The sequence below is a fragment of the Nomascus leucogenys genome, chromosome 13, assembly GCF_006542625.1.
Source record: "Nomascus leucogenys isolate Asia chromosome 13, Asia_NLE_v1, whole genome shotgun sequence".
Lineage (NCBI taxonomy): Eukaryota > Metazoa > Chordata > Mammalia > Primates > Hylobatidae > Nomascus > Nomascus leucogenys.
In genome coordinates, this window is record NC_044393.1 from 57,197,857 (window position 1) to 57,213,248 (window position 15,392).

Sequence of the window (15,392 nt, forward strand, 5' to 3'; positions counted from 1 at the left end):
CACTGTAGCCTCAACTTCCCAGGCCCAGGTGATCCTCCCACCTCAGCCTCCTGAGTAGCTGGGACTACAGGTGCATGCCACCATGCCCAGATAATTTTTTTGTAGAGCCAGAGTTTTGCCATGTTGCGCAGGCTGTTCTCAAACTCCTGGGCTCAAACGCCCACCTCAGCCTCCCAAAATGCTGGGATTATAGGTGCGAGTCACTGTTCCTGGCCAGGTCTATCTTTTAAAATCTACTACACAATACACACACCACAGTCTCTTTTCAGTATTTATGAGTGTTACAGTATTACACACTTTGTCCTCATAATCTAATTACATTGTAAAGATGTTTATGGCTTTGTGAATTATTAATTGAAGAAAGATGGCATATAAATTGAAAAGCTAATGTAGTTAATATTTTACAGCAATTTGTTGTGATTCTCTTTGCCAAGCATTCTTTTCCTCTGGCAAACTCTTATACATCCTTCAGACCCTATCCATGAAGTTTATCCTGGTTCCCCACAGCAGATTTAGCCTCTAAAATTCCCCAGCATTTTAAATCAATCATCCCACTAATTCTGTACTTATTACTTTGCATTATAATTTTCTATTATATTTATATGTTTGCATCCGTGACTAGATTGTGAGTTCTTTGGAGACAAAGACTGGTGTTTTTTTTTCATTTTTAAAATTTCATATTCATTTTTTCTTACCAAAACGAGCATAAAGTCTGACATCAAAATTAGAATTTTCCTGAATGATTAAAGAAGCACTATAGCACAGTGATTTTCTCTGGCATCTGACTAACCTTAGTAAAGACTCTTTTAATTTTTCTTTCCCCTTGATTACAATCTTTCCATATTTACCTAAATAATTTCCAGTTCTTGCCCTTTACTCCCAAAAATTATCTTTATAGTTCTTGTGGTTCCTATCACCTCAGTACTAGGAGTTTTCCTTTTCTCTGTGTCTTCTAATTTTTTAAAAAATCATATAGTCATGGTCATTGATTTTTAAAAAGTGGTTTTTTTTTTTCTTCATGTAAGAGTCAAAGCTCAGGTGGCAAAGGCCAAGTCTAAACTTATTCTGTTTTTGTTCACTGCAAGGAAGCAAGGCAGTGAAATTCCAGATAAACACTGAGCATTTGGGGAATAGATAAAAGAGGGGCAGCAGGCCTATTCGTCTGTACCTTAAAGGTCAAGATAAGGTGGCTGAACCGAAATAATGCCTCTAAGTCCAGTCTGATGCTGACATGATCAAGACCTAAGGAAGAATCCAGAGAGAAGAAAATTAGTGATTTTGAGAGACTCCTGCTTATCATGTTAATTCCCCACTGTGGCTTATCTGTAATAAAAACTTTTTGATGCCACAAGGCTTATGATCACTCTTCCCAGTCTGTTGGAGTGGTATCCCGTGCCACTCCAAGCCCAGGAGGTGTGCAGAGCAGGATAGGTTTCACCCTGACTGTGCCCACATCTGTGTTTTAGTGGCAACACACACATGGCCACTATGTGGCAGCATTACATACGACCAAGGGAGTTTCAGGACATTTGCCCTCGGTGGAAAGAGAGAGAGAGAGTTCATTTCCTTGTACTGAAATCTTGACTACACATAAACATCCGCTAGCTAGCCAGAGGATGGTAAAAACCAATGTGCCCGTTTCTTTCAAGAGCTGCTAACAGTCATTTGAACTAGAATTCCATTGTCACCTGGCATATAACACAACTTGGAATATTCCTCTTGGAGTGGGGACCTGTGGGCTCCTCTGTGGCTGAGGTGGTGGCAGAGGTACCCTGGCCAGGGTTTTGCACTGAGCTAGTTATGATCCATCTCTAGCACAGATGTGGGGTATCAGCCCTAACCTGGACACAAAAGAAGCCCAGATCTCTCTAGAACAGCACTGTCCAACAGAAATAGAATATGAGACATGTATGTAATTTCAAATTTTCTAGCGGCCACATTAAAAAAGGTAAACAGGTAAATTTGTTTGTAATAATATACTTAAACGAACATATTTAAAGGTTATTTTGACATACAATCAATATTTTTAAAATTCGTGATTTTTTTAAAGACAGAGTCTCGCTCTGTCCCCCAGGCTGGAGTGCAGTGGCAGGATCTTGGCTCACTGCAACCTCTGCCTCCCGGGTCAGGGGATTCTAGTGCCTCAGCCTCCTGAGTAGCTGGGACTACAGGCTTGCTCCACCATGCCTGGCTAATTTTTGTATTTTTAGTAGAGACAGGGTTTTGCCATGTTGGCCAGGCTGGTCTTAAACTCCTGAGTTCAAGTGATCTACCTATCTTGGCCTCCCAAAGCGCTGGGATTACAGGTGTGAGCCACTGTACCCTGCCAGAAAATTAGTGATTCTTTATTATACATTTTCTCCCAAAACTATGTGTTAGAAGTCTGGGATGTTTTTACACTTCCAGCCCGTCTCAATTTGGATTAGACACATTTCAAGTGCTCACACAGGACAGTATGGCTCCAGACGACAGTGACTGGACTACAGTGAATCGGGGTTCAGCCTAGAGTTCTAGGGTGAAAAGCTTAGGTACGTGTTTGCTGCTGAGTGGGCAGCCACATTGCAGGTTGAGTGTCAAGGGTCCTAACCCTTTCTAGGAAAGAGATCTGTCCCTTTCTCTAAGGTGCTTGGTTGAGAATCCTTGCTCTATGTCATTGGCTTGGACAGAGTGACATTCCCTTTGTGAGGAGATGTGGAACAAATGTTAGATGCGGGGATCAAAACAGCCATTAAGCAAAAATGGCACCATTCATCAGGAGGACAGGTGGCTGTGGGAAAAACACCTCACATTCATTAAGGAGAGTCCAGCTGGAGATCAATAACTAGGATCCAAAATGAAATGGCATTTAGTAGACACAGTCAATCATTGGTCAAGTGAATGACATAAATAAAACAACCTCATATTATGCTTGCCCTAAACTATCTTATATATTATATGATTATTCCCACACTCCCTTCTAATGGTCTAAAATCTCCTAAAGGAAATACATTCAGGAGTTTGCAGAGAATAGAGGAATTATTGTCCGAAGTGCAACACATAGCAATGTAGTGAATGAAATCATCTTGTGGAGGTTAAGGAAAACTGAAAGGTTCCAGATTAGTGTTAAAGAAGGGTTATCAAGAATAGACAAGCCTGCATTAGGGAAGTCCGACCTGGAGGGACATACATTTGGGCACACGAGGCCCATGGCTGGGGGTGGGACAAGAGGATCCCTGATCAGGTCCACATTTATAGTGAGCATCTAGGAATCTGGATGGTCAGTGCCAATGTAGGCTTAATATCACAATTGTTCACAAAGAGAGAAAGGCATACATCCAGGAAGGAAAGAACTTCAGTCCATAGCCAGCTATCCTTTCAATTCAGAGATTTTACTTTGGCTTACAGTAAGAAGCAAAGTGTTCTTTTTCTCTTTCCCTTCATGTGTTGAAGGAAAAAGCACTTGGTGCTGACTCTCAGACTTCGCCTGGCATTATTCATTCAGTTTACATCAGTGTTTTGTATTAGGCTTAATTTACCAACACTTCATAAACCTTCTTCTTATTTTTTTACAAAGAACAAAAGGATGCAGAGATATTTTCTTCCACATGGAAAGAGTGAAACATTCTGAGTTATGTGCTTAAAATACACTTTGATTTTCCTGTAAAGGAAAGTATTCTTGTTAAAATGAAAATAAATTGTATTCTTATATAGGTCTCTACAATCTTGGAGGATACGGTTCCATTCCAATATAACACTTTGCTGTGACATTATTAAAACCATACAAGGAAGAGGATGTCATATTAAAATATTGAAGAAATAAACAACTGGAAAGGAACTTAAATCATACCATTTTCAGATTGCCACCATTTCTTTTCTCTGTCTGGTTCAAAACTTACAATGACATTCTCAATGGTGTGGCTGTTGGGTTGGGCATACGGATCATATGGAAATCTAGAGTCACAGATGAAGCATTTTTGTTCCCCCTGGAAAACACCATCATTAAAATTAAAAATAAAAATTGGAATTACATATTTTTGGGCTAAATTAAAGGCAAGCTGTACTTACTATATTTGTCTTCCAAACAGGCTAAAAATAAAAAGCAGAGGAAATAACAAGACATCAAAATGCCTATCAATAGGTGCCTAAGTACAACAATAAACTATGAACTAAAATTTTATAAATTTATACATTTGGAATAAAAATGCAAATTTATGCAAAACTAATTTTCTGTCATATAAGAGACAGAGGATCTGGAAGTTATTTTAAACTGTACACAACTAACATGAAGAAATAAAAAATTAGAAATAGACCTCTTAGAAGGTCTTTGTGAAGTGGAACTAGTTTTGCTTAGGATTTTTTTTTTTGAGACAGAGTCTCACTCTGTCACTGAGGCTGGAGCGCAGTGTTGCAGTCTCCTGGCTTCAAGAGATTCTTGTGCGTCAGTCTCCTGAGGAGCTGGGATTACAGGCATGCACCACCACACCCAGCTATTTTTTTGTATTTTTATTAGAGACAGGTTTTCACCATGTTGGCCAGGCTGGGTCTTGAACTCTTGGCCTCAAGTGATCTGCCTGCTTTGGCCTCCCAAAGTGTTGGGATTACAGGTGTGAGCCACCGTCCCCGGCCTGCTTAGGATGGATTTTTGAAGGTTACAACAGCAAAGCCTGGCCTTCGAGTTTGCTTAATTTAATGGATCTACTTGCAGCTATACTTGAAACTCCTAAGGGGCTCTAAAAGGATTTCCAAAGCACTGTCAGTGGCCTGCAGTCATTCCTGGCTAATACTCAGAGGACTCTGAAGGAGCTCTTTTGCAAAGCTTCTGGGAAGCGGGGGCTGATCATTATAACCTTCTGCGCTGGAAATTGCCTACAACAGCATAGGTGCTCAGCTGGTGGCACTCAGTGCATGTTGTTTGTATATCCTAACCATGGCTCAAAAGGCCCAACATGATCTGGCCAGGGCCACCTCTTTGCCTTTATGTCTGCTTGGCTTTTCACTCTCTTGACTCTGGCTACACATGCTTCTTGCTATTTTTTAAGCACTTAGAGTCAGAAGAGTTCAAGTTGTTCTTCCAGCTAGTCTTATCTCTTGCTCCTTCCCTTCTTTCAGGTTTCTGTTCGAACGCCTTCATTTCAAAGAGCCTTTCCCTGGCTACCCTATTAAAATGCCACGATCTTTTCACCCCCATGGCCCTCTGCCACTCTCTATTTTTTGTCCTGCTTTATATATTTCCTAAGCCCTTATCACTACTTGAGGCTATATGATACAGTTGTTGGTTTATTGTCTGTCTCTATAATAAGAATAAAAACTGAATGAGGCAAGGACTTGGTTTTGTTTATTGCTGTATCCCCATTACCTAGAATAGTGTGTGGTACATAGTAGATGTTCAGTAAAATTTATTAAATGCAGGATGATTTTAATGATTATTTCAGCTACAGTCTGTCAAAACAAATCAACCCTTCAAGAGATTCATATAATCAGTGTATCTTGGCATCATTGGTCACTATAGGCCTTATTGTTGAAGAAAGCCAAAATGCCTTTTGAAAATTAAGGCAAAATGGATCTAAACAAATTTTACATAGGAGTAGGCTCATCCCAGTGACCAGTAGAAGCTTTGTGATTCTATCAAAAGTGATGGTCTTCAAATAATTTCCAATAATACTATGGAAATCACTTGAGAAAATGTTTAACTTCAGGGCTTGTGGACCATTTTTTGGTTAACATTTTAGAAGTATAATCTTTGATGACGCTGGCTTCAGAGGATGCTTAGTTGTGGCCACTAAATGTGAGTTCCATCTTGGATAATAGGTCAATGTTGACTGGAAGCTTCTGAACAAAATGTTTTGCTTGGTAGCTCTTTCTTAGATAACAGATGGGAAAAAATCATCCTCCATGCTGCGTGAATGTTTGTCTAGACCAGTGGATGTAGCCCCTTCTGTAATACACTTTGTCAGCCTGAAATATTTTGAGGTCTTTTCCAGCTCTAAGCTTTCTAAGATTTCTGTCATTCTCTAGACAAAAGCAGCCTCCACAGTTGGAGTTACTTCTATGTTTGGTGGTATAACTTTGAGATATAAGAACACCAATTTCTAATTATCATCAGAGTATGTTGGCTCAGGCAACAGTAAGCAAATGCCAGTGGGAGAACAAGATGGGTGGTGCTCATATTGGAAAGTGGAGGTGACTCATGCCTGTAATTCCAGCATTTGGGAGGCTGAGGCAGGCGGATCACTTTAGCCCAAGAGTTGGAGACCAGCTTGGGCAACATAGTAGGGCTGGTCTCTATAAAAATACCAAAAATTAACAGGGCATGGTGGTGCTTGCCTACTCCACCAGTAGGTGGAGTAGCCTCCGCTACTTGGGAGGCTGAGGTGGGAGGATCACCTGAACCTGGGAGGTTGGGGCTGCAGTGAGCTGTGATCATGCTACTGCATGCCAGCCTGGGTGACAGAGTGAGACCCTATCTAAAAAATAAAGAGTTGAGAACCACTTCTTTGTCCAGAGCACCTGGACTTAGTAGTCACCTGGCCTAGAGTTGGGCAGAACTTCCACCATGTAATTTCCTTGCACATGTAGAGAATTTGCTTTCTTACACAAATACTTCCCAAACTTAGAACAGTTATATGCACCCAACTATTGTCTCCACTTATTTATAATAGTCACCTTTTACTAGAAACCAATTTGAATACAAAGCATTTCCCAGAGACTTAAACAGTTGCTTTAAGTGAACAATACATGGAAAAGCCTGGAGCACTAACATTAGGCTTATGTCCAACTTCCTTCCTGCACATCCTCTCATTTAAGGGGTGGACGTGATTACCTCAGGGTTTTCGGTAGGGACGATACTCAGATGACCTTGGATGCTTGTTCTGTTGCCAGTACATGGAGAGGAAAAGAAACCTGAAAAGCCACTTATCCTTTTATAAAACTGGTCTTTAAGGGGAAAAGGCATAAAAATATGTTCACATTGGGAATTTATGATTTTTAGACAGTATAACTTCCAAGTGGTATTATGTTGGTGTACAATCAATTCAAAGTTCTACACCTCTTCCATCTCAAGGCAGAGCAATGAGGACTCATGTTCAGCATAATGGCAGCAGGCCCTGATGAATCTTTAAACTTCATTAAATGAGTCAATTAGGTTTCCTCTATGGGAGTGGCTAAGGTAGCCAAGTAGACTAGTAAATTTTAAAGCAATTCCCTACAAAGACTAACCAAAAAGACTTTTATGTCTCATTCTGAAGGTAACAGGAAATGGAAATTAAGCAAATCTTCCTTATTTTTGATTAGTTAAGGTTTCCTGGACTTTGAATTCTATGAGAGTTGGCTCTCTGTATCTGCAAGTTCCATATTTGTGGACTCAACCAACCAAGGATTGAAAATATTTGGGAAAAAATAACAACAATAAAACAACAACAGGGTAGGCCCAGTGGCTTAGCCTGTAATCCCAGCAACTCAGGAGGCTGAGGTGGGAAGATTGCTTGAGGCCAGGAGTTTGAGACCAGCCTGGGCAACACAGTGAGACCCTGTCTCTAAAAAGACAAAATTAAAATTAGCCAGGTGTGGTGGTGCATGCCTGTATTTTTAGCTGCTTCAGAGGCTGAGGTACACTCCAGCCTGGGCAACAGAGTGAGACCCCTGTCCCTAATGAAATAAAAATAAGATAAATAACAATATAACAATAAAAAGAACAAAAATTTTAAGATGTAGTATAATAATTATTTACATAACATTTACATTATTTTAGGTATTACAAGTAATCTAGAGATTATTTAAAGTACATGGGAGGATATAGGTAGGTTACATGTAAATACTATGCCATTTTAGATCAGGGACTTGAGCATCCATGGATTTCGGTGTTGGGGGAAAGGGTCCTGGCATCCATGCCCCGTGGATACTGAGGGACAACTGCACCAGTGTCTCCATTGTTTAGGAAGGAATGTTGTCTCCTTTAATGTCTGAGTAGCCCCAGGTGTACCTGGAAAAAATCTACATCATTGATTAAATAATGTCCCAGCAAATAAACAAAGAGCCAACCCACCTCCAGGTAACTGAGGATGCAGTATTTCTGGGCTCTGCTCAGCCCACAGGTAGAAGAAGCCGTAAGCTGCGTGTTCCTGCCCACCAGGAGATCGCCAGTGGTGGGATGACAGGCACCCCTGTTGCAGTCATCTTGAGCTTTTGAGTAACTGAGCCACCCTTGAACACAACAGAAATAGCTTATATGGAAGGCAGTCTGAGCATAGCACAGGGCCTGCAGAAATGACTGGTTAAGGGGGAAAGTTATGTATTTATTTAACATTGGCCAAAGATGTATCAGACTTTTAAGTTTATTAATAGATGACAAATGGTCCCTACTTTGCTTGCTGGGTGGCATGAGGTGTAATAACTCTTTGAATGTTTTGAAATCTGTATTTCAAAATACAGATTTGGATTAAAGATAAATACTTCTAAAATGTGTTGAACTGAACTCCATATCAGCAGGATTCTCCATCAAAAAGAGATGCCGAGAACAATACACTTGAAAGATACTGCATTCTGTATCCCTCTCTTATTTACAATGGACACTCGCATATGAAAGTCCAAGAGATGCTTCCATGAAAATAAAACGAACAAAACAAAACTCTTTAAAGTTGTTTAGTCTAGCATTTCCCAAATTTATTTAACCATGGAAGGCATTTTTTATTCAAATCAGGTTAACATTTTGTGCAATACTAGGAAAACACTTGGGAAACCCTGAACTCAATTTTGTTTAAGTGTCTTCCAGTCTTAAAAACCCTATGAATTTTGCCAGGTGCACTGGCTCATGCCTGTACATCTCAGCACTTGGGAGACTGAGGTGAGAGAAGTGCTTGAGGCCGGGAGCTCAAGACCAGCCTCCTCAATATAGTGAGACTCCCATCTCCACAAAAAAATTAAAAGAAATTAGCCAGGCATGGTGGTGCATGCTTGTAGTCCCAGCTATTCAGGAAGCTGAGGCGGGAGGATTGCTTGAGCCCAGGAATTCAAGTCTATAGTGAGCTATAATGGTGCCATTGCAATCCAGCCTGAGTGACAGAGCAAGACCCTATCTCAAAAGCAACACCAAAAACAATCCTATCATTTTGGAAGTGGGGAGGTCAACATGTCTTACTTAGAGATTGAATTTAAAGTTAAATCTCAGGAATTATCAATCCATATAATCAAATTATTCTGGAAAATTTCATAAATTACCTATATAGTACAGCATACATGGTTTTGTGCAGACAAATCCTAACGTAACGTTTGAGAACTATCAAGTTAGATAAAGAAGGAAACAAATGAAACTCTACATGCAAATGAGCAAGGATTCCAATCATTCCAAGTTAAGATAACTGTTAAACATCTATATGGGCATGAGGGGCAAGTAGGGTCATCTGAAATAGTTCTTTCCTGCAGGGTTTCTTCCATCATCTTATCTAATACACTTTGGTAAGCAATAATTTATTAACGGATTTGTTAATTGTTGGGAAGATTGAATAAAACAAAGTGGAATCTTTCTGGGGGTTAAGATCTGAAGTTAACACACTAAGTTAAAGTACATATAATGAGTGTCTACTGTATTTTGTGCGTAGTTACTTATGTTACAGGAAAGGGGTCCCGACCCAGACCCCAAGTGAGGGTTCTTGAACCTCACACAAGAAAGAATTCAGGGCGAGTCCATAAGGTAAAGTGAAAGCAAGTTTATCAGGAAAGTAAAGGAATAAGAGAATGGCTACTCCATTGAGCAGCCCCGAGGGCTGCTGGTTGCCCATTTTACAGTTATTTCTCGATGATATTCTAAACAAGGGGTGGATTACTCATGTCTTCCCCTTTTAGACCATGTAGGGTAACTTCCTGATGTTGCCATGGCATTTGTAAACTGTCATGGCACGGATGGGAGTGCAGTAGTGAGGACAACCAGCAGTCACTGTCGTGGCCATCTTGGTTTTGGTGGGTTTTGGCCAGCTTCTTTACTGCAACCTGTTTTACCAGCAAGGTCTCTATGACCTGTATCTTGTGCTGACCTCCTATTTCATCCTGTGACTGAGAATGTCTTAACCATCCGGGAATGCAGCCCAGTAGGTTTCAGCCTCATTTTACCCAGCTCCTATTCAAGATGGAGTTGTTCTGGTTCACATGCCTCTGACACTTATAGAAATAGTTTTATTTTTTCTTTCAAAAACTATATATGAAAAGGACAATATCATTTTATTGTTAATTCAATTAAAGCATTAAAATCCTGTTTGATTCTGGAGGCCAAATCTAAGCACTAGTTTTCTCCTTATTGCAATTCAAAATGATAGTGATAATTTTGCAGATGTAAACTGGCCTCTAGATGGATGGGCAGAGGACCTAGAATGGCTAAAACATTTTGAAAAAGGAAAATAAAGGTGAAGGAATAGCTCTATTCAGTATGAAGGCTTACTATATAGCTATCATAAAGAAGAGACTGCGATTTTTGGCAGAGGAATAGACACCTAGATCAATGGAACAGAATAGAGAACCCAGAAATAGACCAACAAAAATATGTCCTACTGATTTTTGAGGTCCAAATGCAACTCAATGGAGGAAGAACAGTCTTTTCAATAAATGGTGCTGGAACAATTGGATCCACAGCCAAAAAAAGAAAAAGAAAAAATGAACTGCAAGCAAACCTCACACCTCATATTAATTAAAAATTGAGCATAGACTTAAATGTAAAATGTGAAACTATAGAGCTATGAAACTCATATAAACCATAGGAGAAAATCTGGCATTTTGAGCTAGGTGAATAATTTTTAGAATTGCCAAAAAAAAAAACATGATCCATAAAAGGAGAATTTAGAAAATTGGACCGTGTCAAAATTAAAAACTTTTGCTCTGAGAAAGACCTTGTGAAGAAGTGAAAAGGCAAACTATGGAGTAAGAGAAAATACTTGCAAACCACATATCCAACAAAGCTCTTGTACTTACAATTTAATAAGAGCTTTCAAAACTCAACATTAAAAAAACCAATCAAATGAGCAAATGGCAAGTGAGATGAACAGAACACTTCAGTGAAGAAGATACACAGATGGCAAATAAACACATAAAAAGAGGTTCAACATCATTAGCCACTGGGGAAATGCAAATCAAATCACAATGAGATATCACTACACACTGATCAGAATAGCAAAGATTAAAATAGTGATAACACCAGATGCTAGAAAGGATGTGAAGATCCCGCATACCTTGCTGGTGGGAATGAAGAACGGTATGGGCACTCCTAGGAAGAATATGGTAATTTCTTACAAAACTAAGCAGGTGCTAATCATGCAACTCAGCAAGGGAACTCTTGAGTATTTATCGCAGAGAAATTACAACTTATATTCACACAAAAACCCTATACAAATGTCCACAGCATCTTTATCTGTAATAATAAAAAACTGGAAACAACCCAATGTCCTTCATTTGGTAAAGGGTTAAACCAAGTGTGGTACATCTGTACCATGGAACCTAGCAAAAAAAAGTAGTGAACCACTGATACGAGCAACAACTTGGATGGATCTGAAAGGAATTGCGCGGAGTGAAAAAAGGTTATGTACTGCATAATTCTATTTGTATCACATTACTGAATGACAAAATTATAGAGATAAACAGATTAGTGGTTGTCAGTGGTTAGGAAGGCAGGGAGGGAGGGAGGTGGATGTGGCTATAAAAGGGTGTACTAGGGATCCTTGAGGTGGTGGAACTCTTCCGTATCTTGACTGTGGTGATGGGCACATAAATCTATATGGTGATAAAATGGAATAGACTCAAATACACGCACATGAGTACATGTATAACTGGTGAAATCTGAATAAGGCCTGTGAATGACATCAGTGTTGATTTCCTGGTTGTGATATTGTGCTATAGTTATATAAGATGCTACAACTGAGAGAAATTGGGTGAAGGGTATATGGTCTCTCTCTGTGTTATTTCTTACAGCTGTGTGTGACCTTACAATTATCTCAAAATAAAAAGTCAAAGAGACAAACAATCCCCAACCCCCATCAGCCTCTGGATGGTAAATCAAGCAAATCCTAGACTCTAAAAATACACATGTGACATGTTCTAGCTGCTCTTATACACTTTATCCTTGAGACATTAAAATTTACGCCAAGCCTTATTTCAGTAGACAGGAGTGACAGGGATGGGCCTATAATAAAAAATAATAACCATACAGTGAAATCAGCTTGGTTTCTTCTCAGTTTTCTCCATTTTAAAAATATAATAATCTTTTCATGAACTTGTTTTATATTTAATGGCTTTCTTTCCTTTAGTTTGACCTCCAAAATAGCCTATATGGTTATTGAAAAAACCATGTTACTGCTCTTACTTAAACATTATTCACATGAACTATTAATCTGGTCATTTTGTATTATTAGGCATGAAACAGACATGGATCATAAGTTCTACAGCTAAGAATATGATAATGTCTCCACCTACACAAGTTACTAAATGACACTTTGAACAGGAAATTTTCTATTCGCAGTCTCAATGTAAAGATTATTATTCTAAGGCAAGGGCACATTTCTTTCTCTTTCTGTGAGATAGCTATGTGAAGAAAGCTAGCTCCATCGGACACCTGCTGTTTTGTGGTATAATAAATGGTTAATGTGGACTTTTATTTAACCAGCAACCCACATTCATATTTTGTTTGTTTGTTTTCCGGAATTGGTATCTAGGATAAATAGCTATTCAGAAGTTTGAACTCCAATACACAAAAGATTTTTAAGGATAATATCAGGTATAGCATTTCCATTGATGTTACATGTGAATAAAAGAAGACTTCCCCCTTCCAGGGATTTATTCTTTTAGACAAGTTCCATCCCGGATTTTTTTTAATTGGAATTGTTGCCTTAGAGATTTAACATGTTTTTATAACCTGACTTGGCCAAACTTGTTTTCATCAGAAATTTTTTTTCAGAACATATATTCCAGGACTTAGGGAAATTGAACTATTATTCCTGTAATAATAAGTGCAAATATGAACTTCTTGTCTAAAATATTTGGCAAAAAGTGTCTAGAAATGTAAGTAGTTAAAGTTTCATGCCTGAACATAGACTAAGCAATATCATTCCTGGGATGAAGTTTCCAAATGCCAAATCACATTAGCAACGGGTTGGAATTAATTCAGAAAATAAACATGTTTATGTGTTTTGACAATCAACACGTTCCTAAAAAATGACGCAACCTGAAGATAGAACCTGAAGATAGAATGTTATGAATTTTATGAATGTTATGAAATTCCAAAATGAATTTAGGAGATCTGGTCATTTCAGGAAAATATACAGTAAATTTTCTGTAAAGAATTGTTTATAGAAATTACTGTTACTATATAATTTCTCTAGGATTTCTGCATGTTGTCATAATTTTCTCAAACACATGAGATGCTTTCTCACACTTTAGAGTTCACATCAGAGCTTTAGAGGATGTAAACACACGTTTATATGTTCATGCAGATTATAATGGGTGAGAAAAAGTATCAAGAATGCGGCCGGGCATGGTGGCTCACACCTGTAATCCCAGCACTTTGGGAGGCTGAGGTGGGTGGATCACCTGAGGTCAGGAGTTCAAGACCAGCCTGGCCAATATGGCAAAACGCTCTCTCTACTAAAAATACAAAAAATTAGCTGGGCATGGTGGGAGCACCTGTAATCCCAGCTACTCGGGAGGCTGAGGCAGGAGAATTGCTTGAACCCAGGAGGTGGAGGTTGCAGTGAGCTGAGATCGCAACATTGCACTCCAGCCTGGGTGACAAGAATGAAACTCTGTCTTAAAAAAAAAAAAAAAAGAACGTATGTAGATAAGGTTTGCACTTTTCGTGAAGTTCCTAAAACCTACAGGGCAGTGCACTTTTTATGATTATTTCTCCTTATATTGCTCAGTCAGAAGGCAAAACTAAGTGTTTAAATAGGCTGCAGTATTTATGTAAGTGTCTATGTTCAAACTATCAATGGGAAAATTTCCAAGCTGAAATATGTAGCTAACCTGCTTGGGAGTTTGACCATTGGCAACTCAAGAGGTTTGGTTTAGGTCAGGGCAAGCTTACATTTAGAAATGTACGATTGATTGCAGTGAGGTCTTTTCTGCCCAAGCTAATTTAGTTTAGAAGATTCCTTCTCCAGAGAGAAGAATCCCCTAATTGAGGAAGGCTCTCTCCACAACCGTGGATCAGTTTAGAATTTTGTAAGATGTGAGTAAGATATTCTATACAAAGGCTGGGGAGAAGGTAGAGTGATCCTCAGTGGTCCCTTCTGATTTTGGATATTGGTTTAGTTTCAAAGAGAATATGTAAGGCAGGTGCAGGTTAAAATAACTATTTTTCTGAATGAGACCAGTCCTGGGATGCGGAGGATGAACTGAGGGCTCCAGATGAACGACAAGTTTCTGTTCCCACTGGGCTGTGGCTCACCTCTCCAAGGCAGGGGATTTTCAACAGAGAACAAATGAGTGCTTACCATCTGGACCACTACCAGCAAATCTAACTGGAAAATTACCTCAGGGTTGGAAAATTGTGAAGAAAAAAAAAAGGTGAGATTCTGAAGGTTTGTTGTCATGAAGAAATTCAGCATAAATTTTTGAAGTGAAGATTCTAAGCAATTTAGTTAGTACTCAGTAACCAAAGGCAGGCCTGTTTTCGATGTAGAAAAGTCATATCAAAGAGAGTAATTGTTGGAAACATCTTCTCTATGATTAATGCAAATTATTCTCAGCTTATTAAAGACAGCGGGAGCATGGAGAATTTGGCCTTTTAGCTTAGAGCTGATGCTTACTTAGAAGAGGGAATTTTGCCTCCAACTTCTTCACAAGACCTCATTGCTGGGACAAGTGTTACATTGAAAGCATAGCTATTAAAAAATTAGATGCATTGTGTTTGTAAATTAAGACACTGAAACTATTCTCTGTTCTTTAACATTTTACTTTACTTATCTGAAGATAACATTCCATTAAAAAGTGATAGAAATATGTGGATACTAAACATGTTGGAGTGGAACTTTTCAGTTGGTTGACACAATTACACAACAACAACAGAATAGCTACACAAGTATACAGCACTATAGAAGAAAGAAGTAAATATGTTTAGAAACTATTTCCACTAAATATTTTAGGACAATACAAGCAGTAAATAGATTTTGACAACGAATACTCACCAAGGTGCAAAAAAAGGGTCAGTTGAAATTGCATTCTTTTGTCAGGAGATGATTAAATTCAATTCTGCTGGGTTAAAAAAAGGTTAAAGTCAATCACTGATAGAAGAAATAATTGCCATCATCACATGTTATGTAAAAGTGCTCAGAATTATTGAATGGTTCTTATGCTTTAGACATACGAAATATCCACACCGTCCAGATCCTCAAAAAATAAGAGTGCATAAACATTTTAACAAATATTTGTTTGCTATTAATGTT

General features: G+C 38.8%; 1 protein-coding gene across 2 annotated transcripts in view; it reads right to left on the minus strand.

Annotated features, from left to right (window-relative positions):
- LAMB4 (laminin subunit beta 4) overlaps nucleotides 1-15,168 on the minus strand; it is a 96,062-nt gene extending 80,894 nt beyond the window's left edge. For both annotated transcript variants that reach the window (XM_030825861.1, XM_030825862.1), the window contains exons 1-4: nucleotides 15,135-15,168; nucleotides 8,021-8,178; nucleotides 3,827-3,962; nucleotides 1,169-1,242 (exon numbers count right to left, since the gene is read on the minus strand). In XM_030825861.1, coding sequence (XP_030681721.1) covers nucleotides 1,169-1,242; nucleotides 3,827-3,962; nucleotides 8,021-8,178; nucleotides 15,135-15,168 — 402 coding nt within the window. The remainder of the gene's footprint in view (nucleotides 1-1,168; nucleotides 1,243-3,826; nucleotides 3,963-8,020; nucleotides 8,179-15,134) is intronic.
- Between the last annotated feature and the right edge of the window lie 224 nt (nucleotides 15,169-15,392).